Here is a 19,426-nt window from a genome sequence, read left to right as displayed (position 1 = left end):
TATAATTGACATTAGTTTTCAGGAGCCTTTTTTTCCTACAAGGTCAACATACAAATCAGTGATAACTGTATATAGTAACAACAAAACAAGCAATAAAGGGAGGGCCCTGTGGGCAGTTCAGGGCAGAAGTTTATGCTTAAAATTCTCGAGGCTCTGGGTTCAATCATCAGGATTAAAAAAAACCAAATCCTCATACTACAAACAAACAAACAGAAAAATTGTGAGGCAACATTATTTGCAATTGCCTAAAATTTATCAATTTAGTTCTTAGTAATAAATCTAAAGTGTTTACACAAAATGGTTACACTAAGACTACTGAGAAAATATATAAAGATAAATGCATGACTATACCACACTCAGGGACTGGACAATACACAAGTATTGTCCAAATTGTTGGAGGGCTTAAACTAGATTCCAGGTGATACCTAAGTAAAAGCTGTTGTTGGTCTTCTTTACAATAGAAATTGGGAGTGCTAATGTGAAATTTGTTGGAACTAATTTTAGAAGAGGAACAAAACTGAAGATAGCATTAGGGCGGGAAGACAAGGCATCACGCGAGGAAAGGGGTTTGACCTGTAGCAACTTTATCTGGCACGTGATGGTCTCAAAACGAGATGTATCTACATGTCTGTGTTTGAATATGTGGTCTACAGAGGATAGTACTTGGGGTGAGTGCGGAGCCTTCACAAAGCTTCATAGCCTTCATAATGCTATGACCCTTTAATGCAGCTCCTCATGTTGTGGTGACCCTCCCAAACCATAGAAACCATTTCATTGCTACCTCATATTTATAATTTGCTACTGGAACGTATTGCAAATATCTGATATGCTGGGCATCTATCTGATATGCAACCCCAAAGGGGTTGCGACCCACAGGATGAGAACCACTGCGGTAGGCAGTAGCATCTAACAGGGTAGAGTGGGTCAGTGGGGCCTATGGATGCTATTTAGAGTGTGACTCTGTTTCCAGTGCACCCTGTTTCCTGTGTGGATGAGATGTAAGCTGTCATAAACTTCTGCCTCCATGGAGCTGTCTGCCACTGAGTCTTATCTGGTATGATGGACTGTGCCCCTCACACCAGGAACTAAAATAAACCTTCCTTTCACTGAGTTGTTCTTTGACAGGCAATTTGTCACATTTGTCACAATAATAAGAAAATCAACTAATACAGGACTCACAGCTATAGTATGTAAGTAGATACTACAAATCACTAAGAAAAAGACATGCCTCCTCCTCCCAAGATGTGTGCTAGACAGAAATTTAAAGAGACTATATAAATGGTTATAAGCATCTTTGTTTAGTGTCATTAGTTGCCATAAACGGTCATATTAAAACCATGATGTTACCATATACCAACTAGAATATTTTTTAAAAAGCCTAACAATTTAGTGAGATTCAGTGAGTATGTGGATATCTAAAGCGGCACACCTTCTTCACCCGTCCTTAGAACAGGATTATTTGTGCCTAAGGGACTGGGTGTGGGATGGTAATAGAACATATTGTTTATAAAAATTATTGGGGTGAGTTTGGCCTGTGGACAACAGTTTGCCGGTCTCTTGCCTACATAGATGGGGATGCTTTTGTGTGCAAGTCTGCGAAAACCCATCTGTACGCTACACACTTAAAAAATCACTTGACATTGCAATTCAGTAAGTTATAATATTTAATAATATAATAAATCCAGGAGGATATTAGGAAAAACCAAAACAAAAAAGCAAAAGGAAGCAGGTAGACTTCCTGTCTGTCTGTGCCATGCCTCACATTGGTCCAAGCTGCAGTGATACCACAGGAGCTACAGCACTCCTACCTACATAAATGTTTCTTTTGGGGAGGGCATTATTACATCCTTCTTTATGGGGGAGAGTCTATTAAGGGTCTCAAAGTGGTGATTTCTCTTAATGAATTGCCTTTATTAAGTTTTACTATTAATGCCCACATTGAGTTTTTCTCCAAGTTATATCATTCTGCCGTTGTATAATTGCAACTCTAAAACCATCAATAGATACTTAGGACAGAGGCAATCTAAGGGACATTAAGCATCAGTTCTTTATGATATCAGCTCCTTTAATGTTCAGATTCTCTCAGCCAGGATTGCTTCCTTCAGAAGTAACTCATCATGCCCAGCTCTATGCGCATTTCACCTCTATATTACAGAGCTTAAACAGGAGATTTTCAAAAGGAGAGAAACACACACACACACACACACACACACACACACACACACACACACACGAGAGCATTATTATTATTTCCACACCAGATAGATGCTGAGACTAACTTGGGTTTGGTTCTAAAGAAGTTGGATTCCTTAACTAAGGGTAGCCCAGCCCAAGTCAAGCGCTTCTCACTTCCTGTCACTTCCCTCCCACAACAAAAATGGCTGCCCTGATGTACTTCCCACGATTCATAGTTCTTGGCAGCTATGATACTTCCTGTGCTTTTACTTCCTGTCTCTGGCTCTTCCCCATTAGCCTGGGCACTGTGTCATATTCCCTTTTGGTGTCTGGTGCCAAATGTAGTGTTTCCTTGGCATTGAATAAAGCTTAACAGATGTCTGCTGGATGGGACTCAATCACTTTGAGTGATGATTTTTCTACCTCTTTTTTGATGCATGGAAAATTTCTAGCATTTATTTATTTTTCTCCTGTGGATTCAGTTCCATAATGAGGCAGAGTAGGGATGCGGGGCATAGGAGGAGGTCTTTGGGCTGCCGGGTAGAGACTTCATGAATAGGGTTAATTTGTGTGTATGTATGTGTGTGTGTGCATGTGCATGCATGTGTGTGTGTGTATGTGTGTGTGTGTGAAAGAAAGAGAAAGAGAGGGAGAGAGAGAGAGAGAGCGAGAGAGAGAGAGAGAGAGAGAGAGAGAGAGAGAGAGAGAGCTAGAATATGCTAAGAAATATCTCTACTGTGGGCTATGAGTTCAGCTCCTTCTGGTGAATTAATTAAACAGCAAGATACAGTATCCTGAAAGATTTGGAATGACCATCCCCTGAACTTTGTTCATTTGAGATGCTTGGGAATCTTACTCATGTGCTTCTGCATACTAGGTGAGCACTGTACCACCGAGCTAGAACCCCAGTCCTGGTTCTGAATGTCTTTCAATTTCACTTTCCTTTATACTCATTGCTTTGGGATGCCCTAGCACCAGAATCCCCTTACATGAATGGCCAGATGATACTGGATGTACATTTAATTGAGTGTAGGTGCAGATCAAAGGCTTGCATATATAATTAAGATGCAAAGCAGATATCTTTCCATACTCATTTCCAGGTATTCATCGAAGAGTCCATAGGCATTCATCGGCTGAAGATTGTAGTCCTTTTCCCACTGTGGGAAATTTATTTTCCTTTCAGTCCCATGTTCTTGTCGGACTTTTCTTCTAGTCCACCAATTCTGAATTAACCTGGGTGACAAGATCAGTTTCTTAGAAAATTAGACGTGATTGTTCCTAAGAACAATGAGGACGGAATAAGAAAGAAGAAAGAGTAAGCATTTCGAACCACAGTTAAAAACCCAGCTTCACTCTGGCAAGGAGATTGGGATTAGAGAGAATTCTGAATACCTGAAGTATTTCTGTTAGCAAGTAGACAGAATGGCTGATGAACTTATTTGATTTTCCATATGGTCTCATGTTCAGTTGGTTAGAAGCCTGGGAGCATGAGTTGACTTTGTACCAAGGCACCACCTTGGCCATTCAACAGTTAGAAGGTCTAGCTTACATGGCTTAACTTTGTCTTCATTTGCAGTCTGATTACCTGGGTGATCATGATCAGTATAGTCTGACTCCAGGGACCTAGCATACCTGAAGATCACAATCAGATTTCCAGGAATGGACATGGTAAAACAAAAGTACATGGATTAAGAAAAAAAAGAGGGGTGGCTATGAGACACTTTGCTTACCCCATGGCTCTGCTGTGTGTCTTGACTCATTGGTTAACATTTTGATTAGATCCAATTAAATATTCCATAAAGTAAGACATCATATTTCCATTTGTATGTTTACTTTTAAAAAGTCTTATAGAAAGCATTAAACACTTGGGGTGAGATTTTAAAACTTGGATCTAAGACTAGAAAATTGTCCTTGATTCTGACAGGGCCCTAAGAGAAGGGGTTCCTCATTCAGCAAGTCCCAGACACCTGTCCTGGCTGAGTAGTCCTCCCTGAGTCCCAGAGAGCTGTTTTCCTCCAGAGTCACTGAGCTGACATGGAAACCAACTGGTGTGGAATCCCATCAGACACAGAAAGGCCATGATGTGTCCTTACGGCCAAAAGGAGCTGTCACAGCAAAGCTCACAGACATTTTACAGAGATAACAAGAAGATTCTGCCCATTGTTATCAACCAGAAAATCTTATCATCAAGTGATACTATGCCCTTTTGAATCTCTGACATCATCTGCTTTTCCAACTTCCTTTATTCTGTAGTCTGGACTTGCAGTACTTTCTTTTTTATAATTAAGATTCTGATTTTTCACGGAAATGGGAATAAAGATCTTATGAATAATTAAATAGCCAAGGACTTGCAATACTGGAACCCCAAATGTCAAAGACATCGTTAAAGCATGCTATACACACATCCAGAGTATGCACATCCATAAAGGACTCATAAAGAATATTAAGTCACTTTTCTTTAAAGGTGACCACTGGTAAGCCAACCATGCATCCACACCCAAGAGTATTTGGGCAGAATAATAGGTTTAAAAAAAAAAAACAACAGGTGAATTTGTTTGGATGGGTAAGGATATCAGGATGGTCTAGGGGTTGGGAGAAGAGGGAGAAATGATAAAAGTGATTGAATGACATTCTCAAAAAAAATTGATAAAATTAAATAAAAAGCTTGGTCACTTTAATTTGTATGAGTTGTGCTAAACCTAAAAGAGTCAGTGTTTATTATTTTTAATTAAAAATTTATCGTTGTATCACGTATCTGTGTGTGCGCTGAATGTTCCATACCATGGTACACACGCAGAGATCAGAGGGTGACTTTTGGGTCGATTGTTTCTTGAAAATCTTTGAGAGAGTTCCAAGGGGATCCAATTCATGGTGCCAGGCTTGGGAGGCAAAAGCCTTTTTCCTGCTGAGCCATCTCACTGGGCCCAGTGTTTCCTGCTTTTATGACCGCCTTCGACTCCACACTCAACATCCTGGTGCAACTGCTGAGTCCGTAATGCTTACACTCAGCCGTGCCCATCACGAGACGCACCCACCACCCCTCCACGAGATAGCTACAGTACTCACGGGTAGCCAAGCTCCATGAAATTATTCCAGGTCTGCTTTAGCACCATTATGATACCCATTTGCATGCAGAGATCAATAAGGCATCCGCTAGGGTGGCACTGCAAGGCAAGCGAGCACAGAGATCCAACAGTCAACGACCAGAAGAGTGGCCGGCTTCCGCGCTGCACAGAGTTGCCTTAGGGCTATTCAGTGGGCACGGGGCAGTGGGGTGGGGGGAGCACTGACCTCTTCTAGTCTCCACCTGTTTATCAATCTCAAGTAGGCACCTGGGTGTCCTGTAAATCTTCAACACAGAAGCAAGCATTAGCATTGTGTGGTCCAGCCTTTCAGAGAGTACTACAATCGTCTTAACATGTCTCTAAAGGAAGTGATGGGAGCCGTTCAGGGTCACGTCTAAAGGCGTGAGGACATCCTCTAGAACGGTCATTACTTGGGCTTCAGGAATTCTCCAAGGAACATGTATTTCTCTTCTGGCCTTCTTGCCCAGCTGCTGAGATGGGCAAGAGCCCATCCTTGCTGCTTCTCGTGTCTTCGAACATTTCTACTGAACATCGAGTGCCTCGGCCTGGGTCACCCACATTTGATCTTTCTGAGTACCAGCGGTGTGGGCTTAGTTACTGTCATGGTACTTAGCGACAACAGCAGTTTCTTTGCTGCTGAAGCAGCTAAGCAACAAAAGAGCGGCCTCTGCCTCCACTCCCCCAAACTGACCTCACAGACTAGCCCTGTATCCCATCTCCTCAGATAGGATGGGTGGGTACCTCACATCATTACCGTGAAACAGAAATCCAGAAAGCCCTGGCTTCTTCTCGTTTCTACCCTCTTCCCTGCTGGGATGTCCTTCTGTGAAGTCAGGGACCTGGGCCATAGTTATGCTTTGAGCTCTTTGTGTCACCTACTAACAAAGGTATGGCACCCACAGGCTTGGCTCAAGTGAGTTGACAGTCCCAAGCTTTCCCCCATTGCTTGTGTACACAAAGTATTTTCCACTATTTATCTGTGCAATCGGAGCGGTACAGGCGCTTTCGAGGAGAGACTATTTTCCAGGGAGTGAGATGGTTTTGTAGTTTGGGAAGGGAAAGGAGGCGCCTGCTCTTCTCTTTCTACACTTTGTATTGATCACCCTACAGGGAGGGCCCTGGCCAGTGGGCGCTGAGCGGTCCAGTCCCATTAGGGCTGGGGCGGGGGTGGGACAGGGAGAAAGGAACGTCTTACCTTCCGAGGAAGAATGCGATGTAAAAAGTGGAGCTGTTCAGATTGACAAACTGAAAAAGAAACATTTTCAAGGTAAAGCTGTTCTCCCACTCGGATTCTGTGCGAGGCTGTTCTGTGGGCAAAAGGGAGTAGGGTTTGAGAGGCTGGCCATGACCCTCTCCTACTTCCTGCTTTGCCCTCCCGCCCACGGAGTCAGAGGGTCATCAGGAGACCCTGGGGGCTCAGGCTTGCTGACAGTTGACATGCTACTGGCTAGAGCACGCAGGAGCTAGACCTCCAGGTTACAGATCAGTCTAAACAACAGCGTGGTCTCAAGTGACTACAGGTACTTCTGACGGGAACATCCAGCCTGTTCTGTGGTTCGAGGGTATCTGGAGAGGCTGGATCAGAGACAGCCAGGCTGAAAGCACCTCTTTCTCAGCCATCTCTGCGCTCTCTTTGTCTTGACCAAATTTCTGCCAGTTGAGTAGGGCGTACAGAGTCAGAGCCGGCTGGCTGTAAAGCTCCTAATGAACACGTTTTCAGTGATCTTAGATACTTTGTACATGTGTCCTTTTGTGTTGCTATTTTCCATGTGTACAACCACTTTAAATTTCAGTGGCTTATGACACTTATGAGATATGACAGCTTGAAAAGCATAGATAGAAAAGATCTTATTACTAGACACATTTAAATTGTCCTGCTGAAGGGACAGAAAGAACCGTGTGCAATTCTCAGTAAAGGGGCATTTCCTTCATTTTAAAATGAGATATTATTTTTATTAACTGAGAATTTACTATGTGCATTTAATATATTTTGGTCATATCTATCACCATTTCTCCCCCTAAGCCCTCCCAGATCCACCCCTCCTCCCTGTCCCAACTTTGTTTTCTTTTATTGAAAGTAACTACTGAGTCTAACTTGTGTTACCCTTAAACTCATGGGTGTGGCGCCACCAACTGGACAGTGGATGGCCTGCAGGGGCCACAGGGGCTTGTCTTTCTCCAGCACACTCTGGAAGGGAGGCTCCAAAGCTTTCTGGATCCCTGGACTGCAGAAGAAGGCCTTCACTTACCCAGATTTGTCAGAAGGAGTGCGACTTTTTCATAGAGCTGTAAAATAAATTCACACGTTTAACAAACGAACTCTAGATGTTCTGAAGCCTATAATTATACAGAATATAGGCAATCAAGTGGGAGTGAACCTTTTTTCTTTATGTTTCAGACAATGGGAAACATTCCAAGCAACAGGACACTTTCAGGGATAATCAGGATGGGGCAAGGGCTTCCTTTATGGTTTTAAAAACAATCTTGTTTCTTGGGGTTAATAATTCTGTGGTAACAAGACTCAATGTCACTAATTACCAGTTTCCTGAGTGAGGCTGACCCTTCATTACATTCCTGAGTTGGCAACTGAATGTGAGAATATCTCATTGGTTTCTAAGGTGAGCCTCTGTCCTCTTGTTGTTGTGGAATTCCATGAGTTCTACATTGCAGCACTGTGCGTGCTGGGTTGAGCAAGCCTTGTGGGAGACTCCCAGAGCATGCGCTTCTCCCTTGCCATTACTGTGCTGAATACATTCTTGATTTACCCAGCTATCTGGTTGACTGATAGTCCTCAGAAGAAATGGTGTGTGAGAGAGAGAGAGAGAGAGAGAGAGAGAGAGAGAGAGAGAGAGAGAGAGAGAGAGACAGGAGAGGAAGGGGAAGGGGAAGGGGGAGGGGAAGGGGGAAGGGAAGGGGAAGGGGGAAGGAGAGAGAGGAGGAGGAGAAGGAGGAGGAGAAGGAGGAGGAGGAGGAGGAGGAGGAGGAGGAGGAGGAGGAGGAGGAGGAGGAGGAGGAGGAGGAGGAGGAGAAGGAGAAGGAGAAGGAGAAGGAGAAGGAGAAGGAGAAGGAGAAGGAGAAGGAGAAGGAGAAGGAGAAGGAGAAGGAGAAGGAGAAGAAGTAGTAGTAGTTCAGGAAAACATAGCTATCAGAGATTTTCCAGAGAGGCTATAAAGTGAGAGAATAAAACACTGCTTTATCTAAAAAAGAAATATGACAAATGAAAATGAAAAACAGATTAATAGACTGAATAATATGAAAACTGAGACTATATAGATTGGAGTACTTAAAGCATACTGTTTAAAATTCCCTAGGGGGGATGCCAGCATTCTCTTGGGACGATGTCAGATGTGACGGCCTTGCCTCACGTCTCCTTCAGACCACTGAGCCCTTACATATAGGTGGGATGGGCTTGGGCATTCAGGCCTTTCCTGCTTTCTGAATTGTCTTCCCCAGGATTCTTGCTTACTGTAGAGCCAAACCAAACAGATTGCATGGCTCCAAACACTCAGCTATGGCTACTAGCTCTGGTAGGGCAAATAGGTTTTCTATACAAAGATATAATTACTAAAGACACAAGACTAACATTTACATCCAGAAACTCCAGAGTCCAATGTTGGAAGAGATTTGTATAATTACAGGAAGAAATTATGTGGTGTAGATTAGTCACAATCTTTTGACCATAAAAACAAAATCCTGTAAACAAGAGATTAGGTGCTCTAGTAAAACTTATTTTAGTGTTACGGAGCATGCTATCATTAAAATGGCTTAATTATGTAATTGTTAATGATCATTAAATTTGGTAAAACACCTTCCTGAAAAAGCATAATTTTGGCTCTCTGTTTATTCTTTGTCTCTTTCACATAACACACCCTTATTCAAATGGATACGTTTGTAACACTTATCTCAAAGGTCTCTAGAACTTGTGATAATGCCACCTGGGTATGAACACTAGAAAAACTGGCAGTTAAAAAAATAATAATGACATGAAAACATGATTCATATTAACTTTTTGATATGTGAAGTATACAGAGACAAGAAAAGGGTTCATGGCATGAATGAATACACACACACACACACACACACACATACACACACACACATACACACACACACACCAGGCAGGGGTGGGGGCAAGGAAAGAAGGAAAGAGAGAGGGAGGGAAGGAGAGAGGGAGCGAGTGAGGGATGGAGGGAGGGAAAAAGAAAAGGAGGGAAAGATAGCAGAAAAGCAGCAGACTTTGGCTGTAAATAAAGAAAAGGCTTACCTACAGAGCGGGGCTCATTGATAAGTAAGGGACCTGCTGATGAGTGGTTTGTGTAAAACGACTGATTTTTTTTTATTGGACCATTGGGATAATAAAAGCATAGATGCTTTATTCTGATAAGGTCAGCAGGAAAATATTTTTTCCAAATGTACTGAAACAAATTATTTTCCCCTGTTTGATTCAATACTTTATCATTATATAATGGAATTCCTTATCTTTTTATTACTTGTGATCTAACATTCACTTTATTTGATATGGTCAAGTCTAGTTCTGCTTTTTTTTGCATCCCATTTGGATGAAATATCTAACACCATATTTCGTAGGAAACATATAATTGAGTCATTATGTTATTTATTTTGGCACTCTGTCTTTTAATTGGAGATCTTAATCCATTGCACCTAAGGTAATTATCCATAGGTTTTGTTTTTCTTTAGCCATTTTATAACTTTATTTTTTAATGCTCAGACAGATACTGTAAATTATGGTTGTTAATATCTGTAACTGATACACTTTTAGATTTCAAGGTTGTTTCCAAAATAAGATAGCCATAAATACTTCTAATTGGACATATCAGTTTGATCAATGCTTGTGAATTTGTTATAATTTAAGTAATATTTTCTGATTCACTATAATTTTGTATTAACATTGTGTTTTCTGCTTTTTATAATATCGTGAAATACTTGATTCACATATGGATGAATAAAAAGGATTATCCTTTACTGCCCTATCTTGCTGGTCTACTTGGTGTGCAAGCATGGTTTTAAGATGCCATTTGGAGCTGGGAGGTGGTGGCACACGCCTGTAATCCCAGCACTCTGGGAGGCAGAGGCAGGTGGATTTCTGAGTTCGAGGCCAGCCTGATCTACAGCGTGAGTTCCAGGACAGCCGGGGCTATACAGAGAAACCCTATCTCAAAAAAAAAAACCCAAATCCCCCCCAAAAAAACCAAAAAAAATATAAAAAAATAAAAATAATAAAAATAAGATGCCATTTGGTCACTAGAGAAGTAAAACAGAGTCGAGACAGTGTGATAGAGAGAAAAATGCCTGTCCTCCTTACTCTTCTTTGAAATTATTATTACTTTTTCTATGTATCTATGTATATATATATATATATATATATATATGTATCTATGTAACTATGTATCTATCTATGTATCTATCTATGTATCTATCTATGTATCTATCTATGTATCTATGTATCTATGTATGTATGTATGTATGTATGTATCTATCTATCTATTTATCTATCTACCTTCCTATCCATCCATCCACCCACCCACCCACCCACCCACCCACCCACCCACCCACCCATCCACCCATCCACCCATCCATCCATCCATCCATCCATCCATCCATCTATCTATCTATCTATCTATCTATCTATCTATCTATCTATCTATCTATCTATCTATCTATCTATCTATGTGGATTTTCAAGACAGGGTTACTCTGTGTAGCCCTGGCTACCCTGAACTCTCTATAGACCAGGCTGGCATCAAACTCAGAGATCTTCCAACCACTGCCTCCAGAGTGCTGGTATTAAAGGTGTGTACCACCATCATTCTGGTTTTTTTTTTTTTGGTGAAACTATTTCTCTAGACTCTGAATAAAATGCAAATCAGAAAACACAGTTAACCAGTCATTCAGAGGTATCAGAGTGTTAGGTTCAGAGACTTTAGTAAAACAATATAAATTTTATTTTTAAGTACATACTACCCAAAAGTAAACACATCACAAGATCTTGAAAATATAAACTTGCTTCTTTAGTTAAGATTAGACGAAATCAGCAAAAGTCAGAAACAGAATATATTATTTAAAATAATAACACAAAGTTTCAAATAATATAAAAACAATCTATCCCTTAAGGATTTAATAAAAAAAAGTATTAATAATTAACTTCCAAATGTTGATTTTTTTTAAATTCTGAAAATCTATACTGGCCAAAAATTTGAGTAGTCTAAACCAATTTAGATAGCTGTTAAAAATTAACTATATTGCAGGGTCACAAAAAGTATCTTAAATTGAGTATTTTCAGAAGTCAATATAAGATTTAGTTTTGCAATGCTCTCGGCTGTGCAAGGCAGTGTTCCAGCCATTAGTTGGCCATCCATCATGCTGTGATTGCTTCCAAAGGACTTAAATTATTATGTTTTTATATTCTGATGAAATCGGTTCCAAACTACATTACACACTTGACTGCTTTCATAATGGAACTCTGAGGCTTCAGGGCAAACTGCAGGAGTGGAAATGTGGTGCTGGGGAGGGAGAGAGGACTGAGGAGGGAGGGGCGGTTGGTCACCCGAGCAAAAGAGTCCTGAATGAGTTCTTATGTCCCCTCCTTCTTCCCTCCCTCCCTCTCTCCCTCCCTCCTTCCCTCCCTCCCTCCTTCCCTCCCTCCCTCTCTCCCTCCCTCCTTCCCTCCCTCCCTCCTTCCCTCCTTCCTTCCCTCTCTCCTTCCCTCCTTCTCTACCTCTCTCCTTTCCTCCTTCCTTTGTCCCTCCCTCCCTCCCTCCCTCCCTCCCTCCCTCCCTCCCTCCCTCCCTCCCTCCCTCCCTCGCTATGGTGTGTTCTTGCTTCTTCTCACCACTGTTTTTTACTTAGTAACCTCATACTATTTGAGTTTGAGAGCGGCTGGGAAATCAGAACACCCAAAGCCTTCACACTGTACCTAAAATAAAAAATATGTCCTGAGAGGGAATCCTCTCGCTAATACACCTTAGTTTAAGTGTGTGGACATTTGGCTAGGATGAAATTTTTATTTCAGTTTACTTCATCTTTTCTTCTGAAGTAGATCCTGTTTTCCAGCTGCAGGAAGTATTGCTCTGACAACAGCCCCTGCTCCGTACACAGGGACAAATACAATGTGCTTTTAGCTCCAGTGTGCACAGTCCTTTACTTCTTAAGGAGGTGTATAAATTAGATTTTATTAGATAGTGATGATTATTTATTATCATTAGTGTTAGGGGTAGACCCCAGGGTCCTGTGCAAGTCCAATATACACTGTACTACTGTGTTATATCTCTAGACAATAATAATAATAATAATAATAATAAATATTATAATAATATAATAATTATAATATAAATATTATAAATATACTAATATTTATAACAAATATAATTTTATATTTATATATTATAAATATAATGTATAAATATATAATATATTATATTTATAAATACAAAAATAATAACTAATAATTATTATAATTATTATTATAATTATTATAATAATTATTATTATTTGACATAGGACACAGCATAGTCCAGGCTGACTTTAAATTCATTATATAGTTAAGCCTAGTTTTAAACTCCTGATCCTGCCCCTAGCTTGCAAGTGCTGGGCTTACAGCTGGGTGCCATTACGTCCAGTATGTGCAGTGCCAGGGCCTGGGTCCCAAGGCTTTGTGCATGCTAGGCAAATACTCAGACAATTGAGCTGTATCCCCCAACAAAAATAAAATTTTTGATATGCCTTGAAATGAAAAAGACATTGGTTAAGAATACAGTAAGCATGAATTCATTGTATCCTACAGAGACTCAGAAACTTTCAAAGCTCTGCTGTTTGGTTAAGTTGCTATGAATCTGCTGTAGGGCATTTCATCTAAGGTCCCTCCCTTTGGGTCCTGAGAGTCTCTCACCTCCCAGGCCTCTGGTACATTCTGGAGGGTCCCCCAACCTCCTACCTCCCAAAGTTGCCTGTTTCCGTTCTTTCTCCTGGCCCCAGGCTTCAGTCCTTTTCCCTCACTCAATACCAGATCATTGAGTTTCCCTCTCCCCAAACCTTGCCCTCTTTTCCTCCCAGGTCCCTCCACCCAACTGTGATTGCTTTCTTCGCCCTCCCAAGTGGAACTGAGGCACCCTCACTTGGGCCCTTCAGCTTGTTGACCTTTCTGAGTTCTGTGGACTGTATCTTGGTTATTCTGGACTTTTGGGGGGGGGGCTAATATCCACTTATTAGTGAGTACATTATCATGCATGTCCTTTTGGGTCTGACCCATAATTGTTCCTGTCTGAAAGAATGGCAGGGATGGAAATGGAGAGGAGCCTGAGGAAAAGAAGCTTCAGCAACAGGCCCAAAGTGGGATCCAGCTCAAGGGGAGGCCTCAAGGCCTGAGACTATTACTGAGGCTATGGGGTGCTCACAAAAAGGGACCTAGCATGACTGCCCTCTGAAAGACCCAACAAGCAGCTGAAAGAGTTGGAGGCAGATATTTGCATCCAACCAATGGACAGGAGCTGCTGACCCCTGTGGTTGAATTAGGGAAAGGCTGAAAGAAGCTGAGGAGGAGGGAGACCCTGTAGGAGAACCAGCAGTCTCAATTAACCTGGACCCCTGAGATCTCTCAGACACTGGATCACCAACCAGGCAGCTTACACCAGCTGATATGAGGCCACAAACACACATGCAGCAGAGGACTGCCAGGTCTGGGTTCAGTCAGAGAAGATGCATCTAACCCTCAAGAGACTGGAGATCTCAGGGAGTTTAGAGGTCTGGTGGGATGGGGTAGGGGAACATTCACATGGAGACAGGGGTAGGGAGGAGGTATGGGATGTGAAACAGTTGGATGGTGGACCAGGAGGGGAACAATGCTTATCTCCTTGTACTAAGCTCAACTCCAAGTGGATCAAGGACCTCCACATAAAACCTGACACACTGAAACTAATAGAAATGAAACTGGGGAAGACCCTTGAGGACATGGGCACAGGGGAAAAGTTCCTGAATAGAACACCAATAGCTTACACTCTAAGATCAAGAATTGACAAATGGGACCTCATAAAACTACAAAGTTTCTGTAAGGCAAAGGACACTGTCAAAAGGACAAAATGTCAACCAACAGATTGGGAAAGGATCTTCACCAACCCTAAATCCGACAGAGGGCTAATATTTAGTATATACAAAGAACTCAAGAAGGTAGAACCCAGAGAACCAAATAACCCTATTAAAAAGTGGGGTACAGAGCTAAACAAAGAATTTTCACATGAAGAACTTCGGAGGGCTGAGAAGCACCTTAAGAAATGTTCAACATCATTAATCATTAGGGAAATGCAACCCTGAGATTTCACCTCACACCAGTCAGAATGGCTAAGGTAAAAAACTCAGGAGACAGCAGGTGTTGGCGAGGATGTGGAGAAAGAGGAACACTCCTCCACTGTTGGTGGGATTGCAAGATGGTGCAACCATTTTGGAAATCAGTCTAGCGGTTCCTTAGAAATCTGGGCATGACACTTCCGGAGGACCCTGCTATACCACTCCTGGGCATGTATCCAGAGGATTCCCTGGCAGGCAATAAGGGCACATGCTCTACTATGTTCATAGCAGCCCTATTTGTAGTAGCCAGAAGCTGGAAAGAACCCAGGTATCCCTCAACGCAGGAATGGGTACAAAAATGTGGTATATTTACACAATTTTCAGCCATTAGAAACAATGAATTCATGAAATTCTTAGACAAATGGATGGAGCTGGAGAACATCATACTAAGTGAGGTAACCCAGTCTCAAAAGATCAATCATAGTATGCACTCACTGATAAGTGGATATTAGTCTAGAAACTTTGAATACCCAAGACATAATCCACATATTAAATGATGTCCAAGAAGAACGGAGGAGTGGCCCCTGGTTCTGGAAAGACTCAGTGCAACAGTATAGGGGAATTCCAGAACAGGGAAGTGGGAAGGGGTGGATGAGGGACAGGGGAAGGGAAGAGGGTTTATGGGACTTTTGGGGAGTGGGGAGCCAGAAAAGGGGAAATCATTTGAAATGTAAATAAAGAATATATTGAATTAAAAAAAAAGGAAAAAATGTTCCTATAAATCACCCTCCTTCTGGACCGGAGGACATGGGGCAGCAAGGAGTGGCAAACCATCTGTTTTCAGTCTTCGTGTGACGAAATGCCCATGAAGTCATCACATCAAAACAACTAGCAATTGCTGTTTTTTTTTTTTTTTAACCATTTATGATTTCGAAACATCATTTTCTAAATTAAGAAGTCCCTATGTTTTTAAAATTTCAAGCAATGAGTAATCTGTATTTCATTAGCTCTGTGATTCTGAGTTCACTTAGTAATCATATTTAAAGTTATTTACTATTGAGAAGATTGAATTCTCTTGGGAATTACACAGGGTTTATTGGTTATAGAACTTTGATTTTTTTCGGACTTCTCCCTTTACTTGGCTTGATTTCTTTTTTCATTTTTAAAAAATGTTTTTAATTGAAATAGAATCATACCATTTTCTCCTTTCCTTTTCCTCCATCCAGCCCTTCCTGAAACCTTTTCTTGAACTCCTCCAAAGCATTCCCATTCTTAAGTTGAAAGCCTCTTTCTCTTCATTATTGTTATAATATACATATACATATACACATACATATACACATACATATACGCATGCATATACACATACATATACACATACATATACATGCATATATGTGAATACAAAAATACATACAAATATCACCTGATGGGTCTGTTTTGTTCAGACCTAAATGTATCCTAAAATGTAACCTAAAATGTATCCTGGTGCTTATAGCAGGATTCTGTTCCTTGGACTTTAAAAAGTGTTAGTCCATTTCTAAAGATGTTAGCATTTCATCATGATGAGTCATACTTAAGATACTTTCCCCATGAGCATGAGCAGAACAACAATTACTTGGGTATCTGATTCTTGCCTGATATGGCTCTGCACATACATTACTTCGATTATTTCCTACTGCAAACTTCTAAGGTCAGTATTTTTGCATCCATCTGACCTCAAAGCCTACCCTTGTTAGCTATTATTTTTCTGTTGTACAAATGACAATCATTTACCGAATGCCAGCAATGTGTCATGGGCTTCTCCCAGCACAAGGGCATAACTACAGTAAAAATAAGCCAAAGAGAGAAAGGGCAATGCTCTTACGGACCTACGGAGTGTAGGGAAGACAGTAAATAAAGCCAGGAGTATAACAGAGGCTGAGAAATGAAAGGTACGGAGATAAATAAAGCAGGCACAGAGGCAGGGGATCATCAGAGGGCAGGGGCAAGGTGCGATTTGAAACCCAGCGATGGGAAGCTTTTATTAGAGAAGCAATACTTGAACAAAGAACAGAAGAAGGTGAGAGGGTCCAGTGTGCCTCCCTGGGGAAGACAGGGCAGGGAGGGTGTTCTGGGGAGAGCTAACAGAAAGGGAATATGAACACCTGAACTTTTACTTTGAGCAAGAGGAACACCATGGACCTGTAGACCTTCAGAGGAACTAGCTACATCACTGACCTGCATGCGACATGTTCTATGTGGTTTCAGCATTGAGCAGAGATGGAAGGGACCTAACCTACAGGCTAGGAGACCAGTTTCAAAGCCACAGAGATAACCCAGGTAAGAGATACTGGAGGCTTGGCTCCAGGGGTTCCATTCTGCTTTTGAACTTTGACCCTCATGTCTCAGCCTCATCAGTGCTGGAAGTACGGATGATTGACACCATACCCAGTGTAGGTACGTGCAGATGGCGTGGGACATAAATGTATGAAGGATAATGCCAACTGTCTTGGTTTGAACAGCTAAGAGGGAGGCTGTGCGAGGAATTGACTCGTAAGGGACGATGAGGAGATGTATTTGAAAGAGGAATGGAAAAGCCAAGGCCTTGCAAGTTAGCTCAGCAGGTAAAGGCACTTATACCCAACTCTAATTTCCTTAGACACACCCCTAGTTCCCACATGGTGGAAGAAAATAGCCAACTCCTCAAAGTGGTCCATGGATTTCCACATGCATACTCTATTCCGCATGTGCATGTGTGCGTGCGCGCACATAAATAAATAAGCGAGTATAATAAAAGCATTAAAATGAAAGCACTGGAGATTGCCTAGTAGGCAGTTTCACATGTAAATCTGAGGTTCCGAGGAGGGACCTGGCCTGAAATATGTAATGGCAAGAAGTCTGAACTCAACACGAGCCGTATATATCGCTCTGACCTTTTCCTTATGTGCCTATCTCAAAGGATGCTCTGGCGCTTTCTGCTCTCCCTTATTCTGAATGAAGAAGGATGGGCGCCAAGGATGCTGAGCTACATTACAGCTTCTGAGATGGATTTTCTAAACATATTCTTAAATGTCACCAAGGGGAAATTTTGTGTTGTCTTATGAACCGAACAAGGGAAACGAGGTCCGGGGAGGTCTCTGCCTTGTGTAGGGAGTCCTGGAGCCTAGATTTGAATCAAATCTTTAAATACCCAGACCTACATGTCAGTGTTCTCATGCTTCATGACAGACCCTCTGCCTTGACTGTCTCTTTAGAAACAGAAGAACATCCCGGCAGCCCATGAGTTCCCCCCTTTGGCTTGTCTCTCACTTACCACGTTCAGCAGCATAATGATACAGAAGTTGATGCACACTGCAGTCCCTGTGGTTGCGACCTGAGAGTTATTCCTGATTAATGCCCACTTGAAGGCAGCGAAAGTGCTCACAGTCACCACCCGGTAAATGACAATCCCGAACACGGCAGCGATCACCACGCAGATCTGCAAGGAAGACGGAACAGACCCAAACCCACTGAGACCATAAGGCCAGGCTTCAGGAAGCAGATTTTTATTCTGATAAAATAAGAAAATCCAGTGGTGGTGCTGCTGCTTCCAGACTGCCCCATGAGAATGAGCTTTTTCATCCCAGAGAATACTTTCTCTGTCTGGGTTTTCTGATCAAATAGAAGAAAACCACCCTGCTTGAAAGCTGAAGATCTGCCTAAGGGAGGGCATAACACTTTTTAAAGCAGAATGATTGAATGATAAGACCAACACATATTAATTATAGAAGTCCTGTCATGCTTCTGATGACAACAGTTTGTTTCCTATTCTTATACTAGTATGTAAGTAAGGATCTTTTGTGTTCTGTAAGACTCATTATGGACCCACAATGCACCATTCTCTCTACTCCATGGAAATCCTGGGCATTTCCTTTCTTGTGAAAAATAATTATTTATTTATTTATTCAGTGTGTATACGCGTGCACACACACACACAAATACACACAAGCATACTCACAAGCACACGTATGCACTCAAGGCATGAATGTCATGGTACATGTATGCAGGTCAGAGGACAACTTACAGATCAGTTCTCTCCTTCTACCATGTGGGGTCCAGGTATCAAACTCAGGTTGTTGAGCTTGGCAACAAGCACACTTACCAGTTGAGACATCAAGCCAACCCACAACTCTTCTTGCTTCAAATGAGTTAAGCATTCTCAATCTTCAAGATTACTTTCTTTGTCTATAACCCCCACACACCCACTTTCCGCCTAACGTGTATGAGTACACACACACACACACACACACACACACACACACATACACACACACACACACACACACACACACACACCTGCACACAGCCCAGCAAACACCTTCCTATCCCTCTTTATTTCTCAACCAGAGAACCACTGAGAAATGAACGTTTCCTGAGCAGTAGCCCATTTGTGTTGTTGCTGGAGTATGGCACATGCACCAAATGGGTACACTCTCTTTCAGGATGCTACTTATCATTTCTAACAACCTGATTCATTGCTATCAGTTTCTTCCATTAGAAAGTAAAGCCCAGGAGGCAGGGATAGTATTGGCATACTCCTGCTATGTGTTGTTGAGTAAACTAACTTTATGATAGACATGTAATATCTTATCTTAGATACACATACTGAAAACATCAGCATACACAGACTGAAACATCTCTTGTTGAAGATTTGTGGTGCTTGGGAATAGTTTATGCTCTCTATCTATATCTCTATAAATAATAGAATCTGAATTCTGTTCTATTCTATTCAGTTTTTGAATTTTTATTCTGGTGATTGCTAATAGAGACCGTGGCCCACTTAATTATTTAAAGCTGAATTTCAAATCCAGTTCTCACAGAAATCTCTATTGATTTATAGACACCTTT

The 19,426-nt window shown here is 41.6% G+C and overlaps 1 protein-coding gene across 1 annotated transcript in view; it reads right to left on the bottom strand.

The window, feature by feature from the left end:
• Ano4 (anoctamin 4) overlaps nt 1–19,426 on the bottom strand; it is a 270,004-nt gene that overhangs the window by 17,778 nt on the left and 232,800 nt on the right. The window contains exons 18-23 of the mRNA XM_052165053.1: nt 17,853–18,017; nt 7,511–7,547; nt 6,457–6,568; nt 5,467–5,524; nt 5,242–5,339; nt 3,266–3,408 (exon numbers count right to left, since the gene is read on the bottom strand). Coding sequence (XP_052021013.1) covers nt 3,266–3,408; nt 5,242–5,339; nt 5,467–5,524; nt 6,457–6,568; nt 7,511–7,547; nt 17,853–18,017 — 613 coding nt within the window. The remainder of the gene's footprint in view (nt 1–3,265; nt 3,409–5,241; nt 5,340–5,466; nt 5,525–6,456; nt 6,569–7,510; nt 7,548–17,852; nt 18,018–19,426) is intronic.

Source organism: Apodemus sylvaticus, chromosome 20 (genome assembly GCF_947179515.1).
Source record: "Apodemus sylvaticus chromosome 20, mApoSyl1.1, whole genome shotgun sequence".
Lineage (NCBI taxonomy): Eukaryota > Metazoa > Chordata > Mammalia > Rodentia > Muridae > Apodemus > Apodemus sylvaticus.
The sequence above is the reverse complement of the archived record's forward strand: the minus strand, read 5'-3'. Positions and strand labels throughout refer to the sequence as shown.